Source organism: Astyanax mexicanus, chromosome 6, assembly GCF_023375975.1.
Source record: "Astyanax mexicanus isolate ESR-SI-001 chromosome 6, AstMex3_surface, whole genome shotgun sequence".
Lineage (NCBI taxonomy): Eukaryota > Metazoa > Chordata > Actinopteri > Characiformes > Acestrorhamphidae > Astyanax > Astyanax mexicanus.
In genome coordinates, this window is record NC_064413.1 from 40692736 (window position 1) to 40710063 (window position 17328).

Below are 17328 nucleotides of genomic sequence, written 5' to 3' on the forward strand. Positions count from 1 at the left end.
GAGAGCACACAGGAAGCAGGATATAGTTCTGTGGTGTGTACCTTTCTGCACGCGGACGATGAAGGACAAGGAGGTTCCGTTAACAAGCCGGCAGTATCCATCAATCAGGTCAGCCATGTTCTCCGCCGTGCTCAGACATGGAGTCTTCACTGTTAGAGGCTGCAGTGTGTACATACAGAGAGTTTCAATCAGCAGTATGTGCATATACACACATGCACAGCACAGCACAGCACAGCACAGCACAGCACAGCACAGCACAGCAAACCATACATACTGTTGGGAGTTATGAAAAACTTTGAAAGAAAGTTTAAAAAAAAACCTTCTTAATTATTTTATATTATATTAAAACTATATTATACTACAGCTCTGGAAAAAAGAGGCCACTTAAAAATGACGTGTTTCTTTAAATATTACTAAATTGAAACCTCTGGAACATAATCAAGAGATGGATGATCACAGCCATCAAACCAAGCTGCTTGAATTTTTGCACCAGGAGTGGCATAAGTTATCAAAAAGCAGTGTGTAAGACTGGTGGAGGAGAACATGCCAAGATGCAAGAAAACTGTGATTAAAAACCAGGGTTATTCCACCAAATCTTGATTTCTGAACTCTTAAATCTTTCTGTATATGAACTTGTTTTCTCTGCATTATTTGAGGTCTGAAAGCTCTGCATATTTTTGTTATTAAAAAAAAAGATTTAAGGTTTTGTGTGATATACACAAGTAAATTGTATTTGTACTGTATCTGCATTCAAGCACATGTTGCGGATGCAAAACAGTGACTCAGAAGTGTATCCCCCATCCTTTGTTATTCTTTATAGTGATTCTTTGGCAAAATAATTTAATAAATAAATGAATATAAAAAAATAATACACATTCACCATTCCCTCCAATATATGGTTAATCAGCTAATGCATGACTGGTGTCTTAAGCTTGCTTAATTAATTTAGGTCAAGCTGAAAATGACACTAAAGTGTTAAACTGTAAATACAAATATCTATGCAGGTGTATGAGATTAAACAGTACCTCTGCTGCTCCAGCTACATCCAGCTGTAGCATGCCCTTCTTCTCCTGTTCCTCAAAATGGATGCTCTGCACCTGGGTAAAGTTGGCCAGGTGCGTCGGCTGCACAAACACAAACAAAAGAACAAACTCAGTTATTCCCTAAAATAAACACAGTGCAATGAGCCTGTGAGCACTGTGAGCACTGTGAGCACAGTCCTGCTGCAATATGAGCTCATTTATTTCATGCAGTCAACCCTTCACACATTCAGTCATGTGTCTGAGTGAAGTGATACTCACAGCCGAGCCTTTGTCTGTAAGGTAGCTGATTCCCTCCTCAGGACCAATAGCCAGCTCCACTGCTATTACCCAGCTAGACTGTAACACACACAGCAGCAGGTGCTTAGTCATGTATTTCAGACTACTGCAATGTTCTGTCTTTAACCGTCTTTATTTAACTTAATACTAATACAAACAATTCTAATAATGATCACACATCAAGTCTGGTGTCTGAGAATATTTGTCATAACATCTCCCATTAACAATTATTTTTTCAGCCTGTAGAGGTCATCACAGACCACAAATCACTACTTAAATTTGCACATCTGTCAGTTCAGTGACTAAAATACTATAATTCAGTCTTTATTTTTACAATAACTGAAAATAAACGGACCAACAAGACTCAATCCTTAAACCTCCAACAGAAAAAGTCTAAACTTACCCCAAGAGCACATTTGAAGTATTCTTTATCAAATCTGCAAACTGGTGATAGGACTTCAAAGAACTTAAGAATGCTCTGCTCATCGTTGAGGTTGGCAAACTGCTTAAAGGTCTGCTGGATAGACTTCCGTAATGATTTAGCCTGCAAAAACATATCAGATCACATTTGGTCACATTCAGTGAGTGAATCTCAATTTGCAGAAATTATATACTTATAAACCACAAGCAGAAAAAGTTTGTCTTTTTGACAGTATTTGCTTTAGTGTGTTGCACTGACAGAACAGCTATTGTATCCAATATAATAATAAATACATTATAATAATATATACCAACATAAATACAGTAAGTAAGAATGTTTCCTTGACTGTAAAAAAATCCCTGATTTAAAGCACTGATTAGGCAATCTAAGGAATAGGTAAACACAACAAGTAAACTAGAAAATAATATAGAAATTGATTTCTTGAGGAGACAAGTGGTTAAATGAGCACGGCAACACATTTATGTGCAGGTCAACACATCAGTTGCAGGTCAATTGTAAAGCACTTTTCTCAATGGACATAGTCAAAAAGCTGATTTACAGAGATTTGGATCTAAGCCTATTTTGATCAAACTAATAGCACAACAAAAGCTAAAAACCTGAAGAGCAGCCACGTGAAATTACCACTTATTGTATGAATGTATTAATGGTATTTGTATACATTATAAAATTATTCAGAGCAAAAATGAAAACAAATAGCTACTTAAATATTGAATTTTCTCAGATCCCACTAATTCATCTGTAAAATGTTTAACTACATCAAATAGTAAATAGTAAACTGTAAACCGTTATTTAAACATTCAATCTGTATATAAAAGATTGTTATATATAAAATAGTTAAAAATAGCATGAATATTATCAGGTCTAGAATTTACACTTCAAAGGATTCTATTGGTCAGTCATCCTGATGAAGGAGTGAAGAGCATGGGTAACTGAGGGCAGTGTTAAGGTGGGGTAAGGTGACAGTGATTATCAGAGAGTGCAGCAGAGCTGAGGCCAGAGGGAAAGAGAACTACAAAGCTACAGACTTCCCTTTGTAGTAATGCAAAACCAAGCCAACACACACACTTGCATGTTGACATGCCAGAGTGGCAAACACATGTGCATATGCTAATGTAAGGGAAGGGGAGTTTAGAATGGTTTAGACTAGTGCAACACCTACACCTGCTTTCAGCTCTGACTTGAGTTTACATAAATGCACTTTTTAAAACCATAAATTATGCTTTTTTTATGTGAAGCATTACATTTCATAAGTCACTCAAATGGACAATCTGTAAGCTAATATAATGGGACTGGAAAAATATAATGATCCATGATATTCTGTTCAATAGAGAAACAGCAACAGAAAATTTTATTTACTCTTTGTGAGGAACTGTTTAGGATTGTTATATTGTGTGTAAGGTAATAAAACATAACAATAATTGATGTGAAATAAGAAAGACAATGGGACAATAGGTGCAAACAATATGAATGTGATTCTGCTGCTGCCTAGCAGCTCGCTAATGTCATGTAATAATTAATAGTAAAAACAGTAAAAGAGAACACATTTTGATGAGTATATATTACCAAAGATTAACCATATTTGTATGTAAAAAAATGTTTTTTTTCAAAATAAGTCAGTGTAAATGTAATACACTGATTTAAAGGTAATTCACACCCACATCTCGATTTAAAAACTGGTGTTTTTTTCACAAACTCTACTATCTACTATAGAAATTTTTATTTTTAATAAAGTTGGTAGAAGTCTAGACCACATGGCAAATCATGGCATTTGATATGTGATTAAGGGACAAGCACCAAAATCCACACCAAGAAGATCTGTTCTAATGTTTTTATTTACTTTATTTACCCATCACCTGAGAAGCTGAAATCCCCGGCAGAGATATTTCAAAAAGCAGCAGCAACTCAACAATATGCCAGGCAAAACCTTCCCTAATTTAGGGATCTAGGGCAGCAGCTGCTGCACCACCGTATGAACAGTATGTTCCAGCACACTGAGGATTGAGACGAGTGGGGAAGCTGAGAGAAAAAGTAAAGGAAACGGGCTCTCTGGCACACTCTAATATATTAGCACTGGATCCTCAATAGCAGGAAAAGACAGGAAGGCAGAACTGGGCCACTCGCTCTCCAGGGCATACAAAAGCTGAGGCAGCCAAGCAGGTAATGATTTTATATGGACAATAGCATCCTTACCTTATCTCAAACCAGAATAAAACTACTCAACACTTGCCTTCAAAAACAGAACACTGGAGCAGAGACAGATCAAGCAGAGTTCTGTCTTTGTGGAATAGAGTGAGGCTGTTACTATGTCCAGATTAGTTCAGTGTGGATGCAGAGCCGTGGGCACATGGCCAAGCCCTACATCTGCTGGCCTCACCTTGACCGAGTCCAGCAAACTCTTGGGGAAGAACCTCCTCAGGCCGACATCTTTCCTGGAAAAGAAGCAGATAGAGGAGATGATTAGCAGAACGAAGAAGAAGCTGTAAAAATTGTTTTTTACATTCTGTGTTTTAGTGAGCTTCAGAAGCTAGTAAAGTAATGCTAGATTCAACTTTCAACAGCATGGAACTGAGCAAGGTTTAAATTAAACAAACATATTAAAGTTTCCATTCAAAGCTACTTAAAATGGGAACCCAAGTTTTCAGTATAAAAACTGTGTTGGGTTCAATTTATCTCCAAACATACAAAACTATATGTAAACTGATTGTAAAATCAAATCTAGGAACCACCACTGCTTATTTGCACCAATAGAGCTTATTAGTAATGCACTTAAAGTAATTATATTGGAGTAAAAATACTGTGAGATAAAATGCCATCTTTGTATAACGCAGAAATCCTTCATTTTAGCAGAAATATGCCATTAAGGTAAAAGCACAAGTAAGCCTTATGAATGTAAAGGGAAAATCAAATGTATGTGGCCCACTTCTTAAATCCTTTGACCCTAAAATTTATTCTCCAGTTTTTAATCCTGAACAGAAACTCCTGGTAGAACAATACATGTTGTAACTGTTTGGATTAGCAAAACTTGTGGTGTGCCACAAGGCTGTATCTTAGGGTCAATGAAACAGATTTTATATGACATCCAGTTTGGGCTTACATACAGAGTCTTAAGGGTTAAATCTTTTTTCTTAAAAATAGGTTCTTCACATTTTTATCTCTCTCTTTTTTTCTAATTTTTACAAAAAATGGTTCATTATAAAACCATTAAAAAAAGCATAGACATAAAAATAAGCAAAATACCAATACAAATACTGATTATGCATGGCTCTAAAATTATTATAAAATTAATTGATTTGTGGCCCACCAGCTTCCAGTCAGTTCATGTTTAAAACAGTATATCTATGATGTTTGACTGTGTGGTGAATGTACACACTAGAAGGTTTTTGGGCTCAGAACACCATTTCAAATCCTCGGCTGTTCCATTAATAAAGCCTGGTCGGTCTGCCAGCTGCTGACCGGGGCTTCCATGCAGCAGAAACACTGCTCCAGTGTGCACATTACGTCACTGCAGTAGATGTACAGGGATCAATTATTCTCCACTATAAATAGGGCAGACAGGTTTTCGGAGAGCACAATTTATTCTGACCCATATACAGCAAGACGGAGGAGAGAGTGAGACAATCTCGAGCTTCCTTTCACTAAGACCTTCTTGGAGTGTACAGCAGTACACATATACAGTGTGCACACCAGTGGTTAATTAGCCACACATTAATCTCATCAACAAGCACATTAAATCATAGATTGGAAATGAATACTCAATTATCAGTACCGAAAGGCTGACTTACTCTAGTAATTCATAATTTGATTTCTTATCAAGGGCATTTCCAGGCATCTCTCTGAAAAATCTCCTGAAAAAGAAAAGCAAATATCAATCAGCTCCCTCCTCCACAGTTTTAAACACACAAGATGCAGTCGCTGTTTGCAGAAGTTTATGCCACTCACCTGATTTCAAGGCAACCCAGTTTAAGTGCAATGTCTTGATCAACTTGATCAGCTGCTTGCATCATATAATCATTTCTCACCTGGTTAGAAAGAGAAGCATAACAATAAACAGCCCCACAATACTCACAGCAAGGCCCACACAATTTTGTATAACATTTAATCAAAAATGTAATGATCCTCTATTCTAAAGATTAGTTGTGTTTACCAGATAAGATTTGTAAGTATATAAATAAAGTATTATAAAAATAAAGTATTATAAATAATATTTATTTATTTTATTTATTTATTATTTATTTATTAACCTTTCTTGATTACCTCTAAAAACTGTACTGCTTATTTTAAACAAGAACTCTACCAAGCAAAATGCAGAAAAAAGATATATATTTATTACCATTTTTAAATTCTTAATGAAAAAAAAAATATTTAAAATATACTGGTATGTGTAATAGGTCAATAACTTTAACACATGAAGAACTGCAGGCATTTTAGTAATACGTTACAACTCTCCGGAAATGTATTGATAATAAGGATTTAATCTTATTTTAAATACATGAATAAGAATGTTATGCCTGAGATGGGAAAACCAATACACTTCACTTATTTCATTAAGATCTTTCATGCCTAGGATTTTCAATAAATTCTAAAATTAACAATGTGAAAATGGTACCAGTTTTTTAGAATAACTAAAGTTTAATTCCCCAGACATGCAAGCACCCCACGCTACACTTCAGCAAGTCCTTATCTTAATCTAAATCTGCTTTGGATAAGAGCTTCATAAATAAAATGTAATCATTATAAATAGTCTTCATGTCATTGCCACTATGAAAGCTGAGTGTGTGAATTTGAACACAAAGCTCCATTTTATTTAAACTAATAAAACCATGTCTTTAGTATTAGTGAGAGCTGCTTTTCGCCATCACCAGAGGATCTAAATGTAAACAGAAAAGTACAGTATAGTACTGGACGAGTAAGGGCGGAGATAGAGATGGAGAAAACACAATGTTCATGACCTGTAGTGTATAGATAAATTAATACCACAATTTACAATATTTCCCTGTTCACTGCATCTCAAACCTACAGCACAAAACATGGATAACTACTAAACCCAGCTTCCCTTTTGAGACCAGCCTATGATCTGATAACTGAAGCTGCTGTGTCTCTCACACCCAGTGGGCTTGGTGTCAGGAGGCAGAGGGGTGCGTGGGTCGTTAAGAAGGCACCTGTCTGATAGCCTGTCTCTGTTCTGTGACGGCCTTTAGTTTTCAGGTGCACTCAACCTGGCAGCGCATCGGTAAGCTCCGCGCTACAGGCGTCCACTCTGAGAGATGAGCTAAACTTAAGCTAACTGACCCAGTTTAGCTTTACTACAAACACCCTGCAGCACACAACAACAGATGTGAGCCTGTACACATACACAGACGCGCGTGTGTGTACATGCACATCCACACATCCAGAGATATTTTAGTTGTTTGCCACTACGTATGAATTATAGCAGTAAAAAATGTAACATAATTAGCTCATTAACTAAATATGCTGATTATTTTGACTATTCCCTGAAACTGAAACTGATGTTGTGGAGTTTTCTAGAACTAATCAGCTCCACTGCAGAGTATGTGATTACTCAGCATTGACAGACATTTCAGTGGATTCAAAAGCAGTAGATCTGGTTTAGATATGTTCTCACCTGATGGTAAAAGTAGTTTAGTGTTGGCTGGTCTTCTGTAAACTGTTTTAAAAATCCCTTTGGCAGGTAGCGTATCCGCAGCTCATACCTGAGGAGTGAGAGAAGAAAAGAGCAGAAGGAGTTAACTTAGTTAAAAATTGATACAATAATTTTCCTGCAGTACAAAGTGTACAGCATAATACAGTGCTTCTCTAATAGATCCTCCAGTACATCCAGAAAATGTAAATTTTTGTTCTATTCAATGCATTGCAAGTATTTGATTGGAGCAAAAATATGGATTATCCTTAAGGACTGTTTCTTGACAATCACTGGCAAATGTTTCTTACAAATTAGGGAAGAAAATAAGATGTAGAACAGACTGTTTAGTTATTGAAACATATGTCGACGAGCAGAGTTATGCATCATACACACTGCAACCAGATAGAAGAGGCTCTACATCTGCGGTGGCTTCACTTCTAAAAGATGTCGAGCTGTCCAGGTTATATAGAATGAATCTTATATATATATATATATATATATATATATATATATATATATATATATATATATATATATATATATATATATCAGAATTCCCAACTTTTTAAGAATATTCTTTTATAATAATTTGGTATATCTAAAATGATTAAAATGCTTGAAAAGCCTACGTTTTGACAAAAAGCTCAGACTCCTTTTCGAGGAACATGCTTTCTGGACACAATCAGCTTTCATTTTATTCAGTTCCAAACTTACTATTTACTGTCATCCTATCTATGAGAAACTGAAGGCATCTGTTACTGAGATGCAAACAACCGAGCAAAGAGAATCCCCAGACAGATCTTTATTTACAGTGGAGGAGCATGTTTTATTCATCTCTGAGCAGTTAGATTTTTTACTCGTGTGTCTCTGTGGTTATGGCTGATATTAGAGGATGAGTCATTCACAGCCCTGCCCATTCCCACTTATCCCCACAGTCTCCCTGCTCTCTCTCACACACACACACTCGCACACACACTCGCACACACACACACTCGCACACACACACACTCGCACACACACACACTCGCACACACACACACACTCGCACACACACACACACTCGCACACACACACACACTCGCACACACACACACACTCGCACACACACACACACTCGCACACACACACACTCGCACACACACACTCGCACACACACACTCGCACACACACACTCGCGCACACACTCGCGCACACACTCGCGCACACACTCGCGCACACACTCGCGCACACACACTTTACTGGAGTCTGTTCAAGAAATAGACCACCTAGAGCTGGGTCAATCTGACCACAAGTGAAAACAGGAAGGTCAAACTGGGTTCTTTTCTAGCCGCAGTTCTGCATATTGCACACCATCCTTCCTCATTAAAGAAGATCTGATTCAGCTCATCAGCTGTTTTCAGGAAGCCTGTTTCACTAATTAAAGGCTGCAGCCCAGGAAGGGGAGACCCTGTTAGCAGTAGGTGTGGGCAATAGTGTAACGTATGTAACATTACGACCATGTTTCAAAAGTGAAAAACCAAAAAGGGAACCAAAGGAGAAACAGAGAACGGTGAGGAAATAATAAGCCACTGCAGTCAATCCGATACTGTCTCTGCTGGAAGTTTTTCCAGAGCACATTATTTGAGGAATGTTCAGTGTATTGTATACAGCTTTAGACTTCAGGTTTGGTTCAGAATCTGATGTACATTTTCCCACAGGAATTATCAGTATTACTGATAATCCCATAATCCCGTTTTGTACATTTTTAATCAATGCCCTAAAAGCTTTATTCATATTTAATAATCCACGTATTCAGTTCACTACTAGCCAATATGCAAGGTGTTTAAATGTTGCATTTAAAAGTGATTTTACATCTACTGTGTTTGACCTAGAGTTTGACATTTTAAATCTGAACAAAACCAAAATAGTTAGTGTGAGAAGTGCTGTGATAGATGGACCATGCTTTGGTTTGTCTGCAGTGTGTGTGGGGGGGGAATAGACGTTCTATTCTTAATTCTTTTTGAGCCTGTATAAAAAATAAATAAATAAATAAACCCTCATTGTGGACGGAAAAATATGCTGTTTTCGAAGACATTTTTGATACGCAGTTTACCAAGTGCCCTGTACTGTATATGTTTAAATACATTTGACTACCAGCCTAAACAGGCTTTCATTCTGTAGTTTTTTTTATAGCAAATAAGTGTATTTTACTTCTCTGGTCCTTTCAACAGGCCCATCACTAAATGTGTGGTTCTCTTAATTAGGGTCCTTACTTCCGCTTGAGAAACAAACTTCTGACCTACACCAGAAATCTGAAAGATTTTGGCAAAATTGGTCTCCTTTGTGGAAATATCTTAAAAAACTAGACTAAAGTGTCTGTTGTCTATTCATCTTTACTGACCATTGTTACTCTATATTTTTCTTTTATTGGGTGTCTTTCTGCATATCTGTATCATTAAAAATTAAAAAATTTTTTTTGTAAAGAGTGCTTTTACATCTACCTTGTTTGGCCTCAAGTTTGACGTTTTAGTTTGGCCAAAAACTAAATGAGCCAGTATGAAAAGTGCTGTAAACCAAAGTCTGACCTAAAGTGATTGAATGCTTGAGCGTCAGTCCAGAACATGCTTTAGTTTGTCTGTAGTGTTAAAAAAAAAACCTTTAGATGGTTAATCCATTAATATATAAAATAGAAGAAAAACAATGAGAATGACAGATTGTGCTGGTGATTCCTGTACGTACTGTAACAGCAGATCAACCCTTATTTATAGACAAAAAGCAATCCGAGGGTAATCAATCTGTTATATAGGGAGACACATGCATATATGTAGTTGATGACAGAATTAACATAGATTTCATTTGTGCACTCACTAAACTGCAGCTTGCAACTTAAACAAATCAAAAGTTCCAAAAGTACACAATGAAACAAAACTATAAAGTTTAGTTTACTGGGGGAAATAAAATAAAGGTGCCAATATCAGTACAGAAAAGCACTAACTGTTGGAATGACACACTGAGGAAAAATGAGACTGTCAGTGAAACAAATGGGGGTGGGCAGAGAGCCACATCATAGGTGCTGGGTTTGTTGTGGCTTCACTTTTGAAAGACAATGAGTGAGACCAGCTTTTCTCCTGTCGTTGGGTGGAACAGTCAGCACATGTCAGCCTTCAGGGCTGCGTTCTCGGCTTGTGTTCAGAATCATATGGAAGAGATTAGTGATTCTAGTGAGACATGTTCCACTGTAGCCTGACAGACACTGTTATTACTATTTCATCAGAGCCTGTCCTGAGCAGCTGTCTGTCTGTGCGGTGAAATTACTCCTCATTCTCTCACAGCTGCCTTATTGTCTGCTCCCAATTACCCACAATTAGTCACATAATCTGAGCCAAAGCCAGCCGAGCTGCTGTATCTGCCACAGCACCTGAGCAGACGCAATCAGAAGTTAGCGCCGCTGTCTTAGAGTGTTGATGATTAATGAACTCCAAGCTAATTGAAGCCTGCCTCAAAAATGACAGAGGGAAGAGGTAGGCTTGAAACTGTCAGACAATTTCTTTGAGAAGAAAAAAAGGAAAGGAAAGGCATTGGAGAGACATGTTGTAGTTGCAGAGTGGAACTTTGTTTCAGGAGTTGAGCATGTAATAAAAGACAACATATACTTTTTCATCAAGTATCTGCAAAAACTTTAAACCCAACACAAACAACAGAAGCTCTACTATAGCATGCCCGTTGTGTTTTTATTAAAAACTGCAGATCACATTTTAGGTGGAATTAAGGGCATTCAAGGGCTTGCAATTTTGTTCTTGCCAATTAATTTCTTAATCATAGGGAACCTAAGGGCTTCTTAATAAACTGCTGTTTCACCTTGATCAGAGCTGCGGCTACAGCAGACTGTATTCCGAGCAAATGCTGCATCTATTGTCAAAAGCACTGCGGTTTTCCAGAGCTAGGAAGTGCCGGAGGCTAAGCAGAACTGGGCTCACTCTTTGAACTGAAAGCTTTGGCATAAATGAATAAAACACCCATTCATTCATAATGAAGAGACTGTGCAGGAAGATAGAATGCCCGCGGCACAATGAATGGAGAATAAACAATACTGCAATTAGGAGAGATTGTTTTATTTAGCTTCATTTGGCCTAGAATGAAGAGCCACCCTCACTCTAAATCTCCTTATACAACAAATTCTCATCCCAGCACTTTACTGTGGGACACCATCTAAAGTAGTATTTCAGAATAGGATAAATGATTTTAGGTTAGTTATAACTATCAGCTTGGATGTCATGAAAAAAAAAATCTAGTATACCTGTAATCTTAGGCCTTATTAAGGCACAATGCTAAACCAAACCAAAACTGAATCATTTGGACAAAGGCCAAATACTGAACACATTTTGTTCCAGCAGGTTTCTAAGAACATTTAATAGCTTAAGTGAATCTGCTACAAATTCAATTCTAACATAAACACTGAAATATGACTTAAAATAAACATGTTTTTGTTCTTTTCTTTTTCGGTTGCCAAATAAACTGAGCATCTCTAGTAATAAGCTTAGGTGCTTTAATACTAAATTTAGTTTTTGACACTATTTAACGGGTTTTTTTTATCTAATTAATCTACATATGCTCATATAGTTCATCTGTTTTCATGACTCAAAACCACAATTCCAAATCTTTCCTCTCTTTACAAAAACAATATGGCTCAAATAAAATAAAGATGGAGCCATCTGATGGCCTTCTGCATTTATTTCAATCATATTTGTGCATATTCTATGAACTCTTATGGATCAGCTCAAGCAAAACATGACCCCTACTATGAACATGACCAAGTAGACATGATAAATTAAAAACTCTAGCAGAAAATAAACTTTTTTATATTGTTTAAGCCATTTATACTGCTGCCTCTTTTTTATTTTGTAGTAAGAATAATAATTAATCACAACCTCCACATCTTCCAACTGCCCATTGACTTCAAACAGCCCTCAGAGTGCTGGATGTGCCGCTAAACATCCATGCCAATTTAAAAGATGCGCATAAGAGCAATGGAAGTTACATTGTTTCATACGGACATCTTCATTTTCACACATAAAGCAAGTAAAAATGAGCCTTAATAAAGACATCACCACACATGCCCCAATGCTAACACGCCCTTCTATTTCCACAGGAACAAGCATGACCCAGATATTAAGGCCTATATTTCATACTGTAGGTCTATTTTAGGATCTGAGTCTTGTTGAACGTGATAAAACAAAAGAGGAAGCTGTTGGTTTTGCATTATTTAATCACTGCTCACACAGACAGAAGCACTAATGGGATAATGCACTAATGCACTGCTACAACGACAGCACACATTGCTTCTGGATTGGAAATTATTGGAGGGATTCAGAAATGAATTGTGCAGCAGAAGTTAAGAATAGCTTCATTGAATCCACAACCTCAATCAGGAAATGAAACAGTATCATGTCCATCCTGCTAGCACCATGGTATTTATAGATCCCACTGACGACTGCTCTGCACTATTATACACAATGCCATGCTATACTTATGTATCATCAATCTGCCGTGGTAAAGAGAGAATTCTGACAGTATGCGCATGTTTTATATTATCTCATCTCATCTTTTACGCCCAGGAGCCGTAATTTAATATTTTATTTATACTGAAATCTACAGTACATCACTTCCCTAAGAGTGGATGGATGGAGACAGACGTGGTTGCTAAATAATAAATCACTTTGTTATCGTGTTCTTCAAAAGGACTGCTAGTGTCTTTCAAAGGCTAAAGTCTGTTCTGCTCTCCTCAGCCCAGCTCTGATATGCTAAAGACAAGACGGAGCATCTGAATCACAATGAGAGCCTCATTCATTATACAGTCAACAGCATACTACAGCTGAATTTAAAAGTAAATGTGATGCTCAATCACAAGCAGTCAGGATTTATAACTAATTAAGAACAGCGCTAGGACCAAGCATCAGATCTGAATAGACCTTCAGCCTCATTTCAGCAGAAGGATGTCCAATCCGCTACATATGTCCAATAATAAAGCCTCTGCTGCTCCTTCCAATTTTTATGAAATGTCGTAAAATCGCAAGCACAAAACTCTGCAGAGGACTTTTACTATGAAACAACAGGTATAGGAGGAAGTCAGAGAGCAGGGAGACGACAGAAAGGTGGATTAAACTAGCTAACACTAAGCTAAACATTAATACATTAATAAAGTATTTTCACAATGTAACATAAAGCCCTATCGCACACCTGTGCTGTATGGTCAACACTCAAACTCCGGGCAGTTTAGATTTCTCACTGTGCCACACATGCCATGAAGCATTTTTAAAGTAGTACCTTAATTTAAAAGACATATTAAGACCAGTCAAAATACTAAGCCTTGGTTTAGTTGACATTACTATTCTAGTCCTGTACAGCTCTTTCAGTAGCTTTCAGCTGGAAAACAGACAGTTTGAGAAGAGGAATCAATAGTGATGCTAAATGCTTTGTGCCACTAAATGTACGTGAGTAGAGTGAGCCTACAATTTATACAGCACTGTATACAGCAGCACTCTGATACCAGGGTTGCCAGATTGCTACAATGGTTTCTACCCAAAACATGTTTTAAACATAAAGGTCTGCAGAAGGGAAGTGAAGGGAATCCCAGAGAGAAAAAGCTCAAATCCATGCTTCTCATATTCTTACTGTATGCAGTAGAAAATCAGAAACCTCAGCTGCACAGATAATCAGAAACAAAGAAGAATCAAGCATGACACTGGCTGCATAAGGCTGACTCACCTCCACTCGTCCTGCGGATGACTGTGTTCATAGCGCTCCCTCACGTGAGACACGCCCATGTCCGGGTGGAGCCAGTGCACCTCACCGGTCCTGAGGTGGCTGAGCCGCAGACCAAAGCATGCAACACACCTCACCTTATGTATGTCTACGATCTTCTGGATGATACCCTAGAAATGGACACAAAAAAGGCACTTTTTTTATATATTTTTTTTATATGTATAATTCAACCTCTGTCACAATAATTACATTATCAACTTGACCTTAATCATTTTCACTTAATGACAATCATTTTCACTTACCTTAATATTGTCCACTGTTTTACTTGGGAGGGTCTTTTAGGATGTAGCAAATTCCAATTCCAATGTGTTAATATGATTAAAATAGACTATATTCATTCTCTTTAAAATGCTCTGTAAAGAGTGTAATTACATTATGAGGTCTAAAAGCTCTACAGACAGTTCTATAGAACACTGTAGCTGCCTGCGTTCACTTAAAACCCATTCAGGTTTGAGGAGAACACCCTTTAATGATGTTCATGCTTTTCTCTCCAAAAGAACCATTTACTCTTTCACACTGACTGACTGCACTGTCAAACACACCTTCTGTGTGTAAAACTAAAAGTGAGCAAAAGCAAGAGAGAGAGCACACGAGAGAAAGTCCTGATAAGTACAACAGAAAGGCAAGCTGCACATTATGCTTTAGGGTCAGACACATACATCAGAGAACATTACAGCTCTATTGATTTTACAGAATCAGCCAAATTAGCCTTCACCTATAAATCACCTGCAACGATAAACAGCCTGTTTTATACAGTGATGAAGAAATAGTGCAGGTAAAAGCCTGATAAGCTTAAGAGTAACTGCTTGGTGCATTACTTGATCATACAGCTGGAAAACGTTCTGATATGGGTCTAATACTGATGATTTTAAAAGTACTTTTAAAAGATAAAAAGAGGCATTTTAAGAGAAGTGACAACAGACAACTCACTTTAAAATTCATGAGCAGCAAAAACAATGCTCTGTAAATTATTCAGAAAAAAACATGTCACTGCCCATCACTTTCCCAACAGGTCAGGTGGACAAGTGGAGAGAAAGAGAGAGAGAGAGAGACTGGGGGGGGGGGGGGGGGGGTGGAAGGAGACTATGGAGGAAAAGTGGAAGAAGAAGGAGCAAGAGAGGGAAAGGAGGAGGAATGAAAAAGAGAGGTAGGGTAGGGGGGGTTAAAAAGAGTAAAGAAATGAGACAGAAATAGAAAAAAAGAGGGACAAAGAAAGATAGGGGATGAGGAAGAAAGCAAGAAGGTAGAAGAGAGAGAAAAACATACTATGGTCCATCACTTTTCCCAGTAGGTTTGATGGACAAAGTGAGCGATAGAGAGGATTTTCTTCTAACCACTAAGGTTTTTTTTTATTTTTAAATACATGAAAGACTCAAATAAGATTTTTATGGTAAGACGAAGTCAGAATATCACTAGAGCCAAATTGTAAAAAAGAGTGATGGAAAATAATAAAAAAATATATATGAAGCAATCTGTAAGTTACATGAATCTTTCTGTTTTGCGAGCTTTTAATGCTGCTCCAAATCAGGGTAGCCTACATCATCTACAGCTTCTTTACATATCTGTTGCATATGGAACAAGAATCATTTCTTTTTCTTTTTTTTCTGTCAATATTTTTAATGATTGTACAAAACATCAAAATGCCTGAATGGAAATCTAGCTTAATGGGTGAGAGAGATTCAAAATAATATTAAAACTGCATGTTATGCATAAAATGCAAGTGAACAGTAATAAGAGTATAATCTGCTGTGAAAACACAGCGGTAGTGTTTTAATTAATGATAAGAGTCATTTTCCTTAAGATAGACACCTTAGACTGATTAGGCTGATTAGAGTCTATTATCACTTCTAATGTCGTCTGTAACATAAAACGATGTGCTCACAGCTATAATTTGCATTCCTGTAATTAATTAGCACATTTGCTAGGACACATTTGCCAGGATCACAGATAATCATAGTTCTTACATTATTAGTCTCTGCATTATAATACTGAAAGGTGAAGCATTTTTTTAATGTTCCATTAGAATGAGCCCTGGTACATCACTCACTGTTACGGCATATTAATTCTCAATAAATCATAAAAATTACCCCTGTCTGTTGTGCATATGCTAATATCTGTCACATTCATCAAACACGTGTCTGTCAAGGATCTGAAAAATGACAGTGAGTGAAGGAGTCATATGTAGAAATCACTTTCCTACTAAAGCCTGAACCACAATGTTTAACTGCCACACAAAAAGATCAAGCGTTCACAGAGGCCCAATATGAACTTTACTTTGTCGCATCTCATTCAGGCCTTAATCTCTAATTATGAGTTATATAAAATGTTATTGTTGGCTAAAATATAATATACTCTTTTTAAACTTGTTTTATTCACACTAATGGTAATCTCCTCAGAGCAGTCTCCGCTCACCCTGATGTCGGTGGAGTCCCCATGCCTGATGTTGCTGCCCCAGGTGCAGGGTTCACTGCTGCTCTCGAAATAGTGGAAGACCTTGAGCACGCGTTCCATAGCCCCCACTGCCCGCTCCATCCCACCACTGAAGCGGGGCTTCACCCCTTGGTTTAGGGCATGATTCAGGTTAGGGTCCAGGTAAGCTGCTGCCATGCCTTTGGTGGGTGCTAGGTGTCTGTCATATTCTGCAGAGAAGATAAAGAGGAATCAACAGTCAGGATGACTTTGAGAAGAAGAGCGCTATATGGATAAATTAGACAAAAATGTATTATAGCCTTTAAATAAAAGTAAGCAAGAACAAACTGATCAAAAATACATTGAAACACTTAGAATATCCCAACATTACCCCTTTTTTAAAAAATGCTGGTGGCTGAACTACCATTCACTGACTTATCCGGACAGTTTATATGTATGTAAGCTTTAGGCGTTAAAGGAAAAAATCTGAACATAGACCAGAAAATATTTAATCATGCCCAAACTCTTTAAGGGCAGATAGATTCTCTTTAGGTCAATAAAAAGCACAAAGTCTATTCCTGAAACACTGTACAGTCCCAAACTTCAGATATTCACCCTCATTGCTGCATTACTAACATCAATCTTATGGGCCCTCAAACGGAGCCCTGAAATGATGATTTTCAATATTCATAGCAATATTCTGCATTAGAATTCAT

At 37.4% G+C, this 17328-nt stretch overlaps 1 protein-coding gene across 14 annotated transcripts in view; it reads right to left on the reverse strand.

The window, feature by feature from the left end:
* The window catches only part of ptk2ab (protein tyrosine kinase 2ab), a 95494-nt gene that overhangs the window by 40212 nt on the left and 37954 nt on the right, over positions 1 to 17328 (reverse strand). For all 14 annotated transcript variants that reach the window (XM_049480187.1, XM_049480189.1, XM_049480188.1 and 11 more), the window contains 10 exons: positions 16616 to 16842; positions 14147 to 14313; positions 7385 to 7472; positions 5701 to 5780; positions 5544 to 5606; positions 4136 to 4190; positions 1723 to 1863; positions 1302 to 1379; positions 1026 to 1124; positions 42 to 159 (listed from right to left, as the gene is read on the reverse strand). In XM_049480187.1, the coding sequence (XP_049336144.1) occupies positions 42 to 159; positions 1026 to 1124; positions 1302 to 1379; positions 1723 to 1863; positions 4136 to 4190; positions 5544 to 5606; positions 5701 to 5780; positions 7385 to 7472; positions 14147 to 14313; positions 16616 to 16810 (1084 nt within the window). In that variant the 5' untranslated portion in view covers positions 16811 to 16842. The remainder of the gene's footprint in view (positions 1 to 41; positions 160 to 1025; positions 1125 to 1301; positions 1380 to 1722; positions 1864 to 4135; positions 4191 to 5543; positions 5607 to 5700; positions 5781 to 7384; positions 7473 to 14146; positions 14314 to 16615; positions 16843 to 17328) is intronic.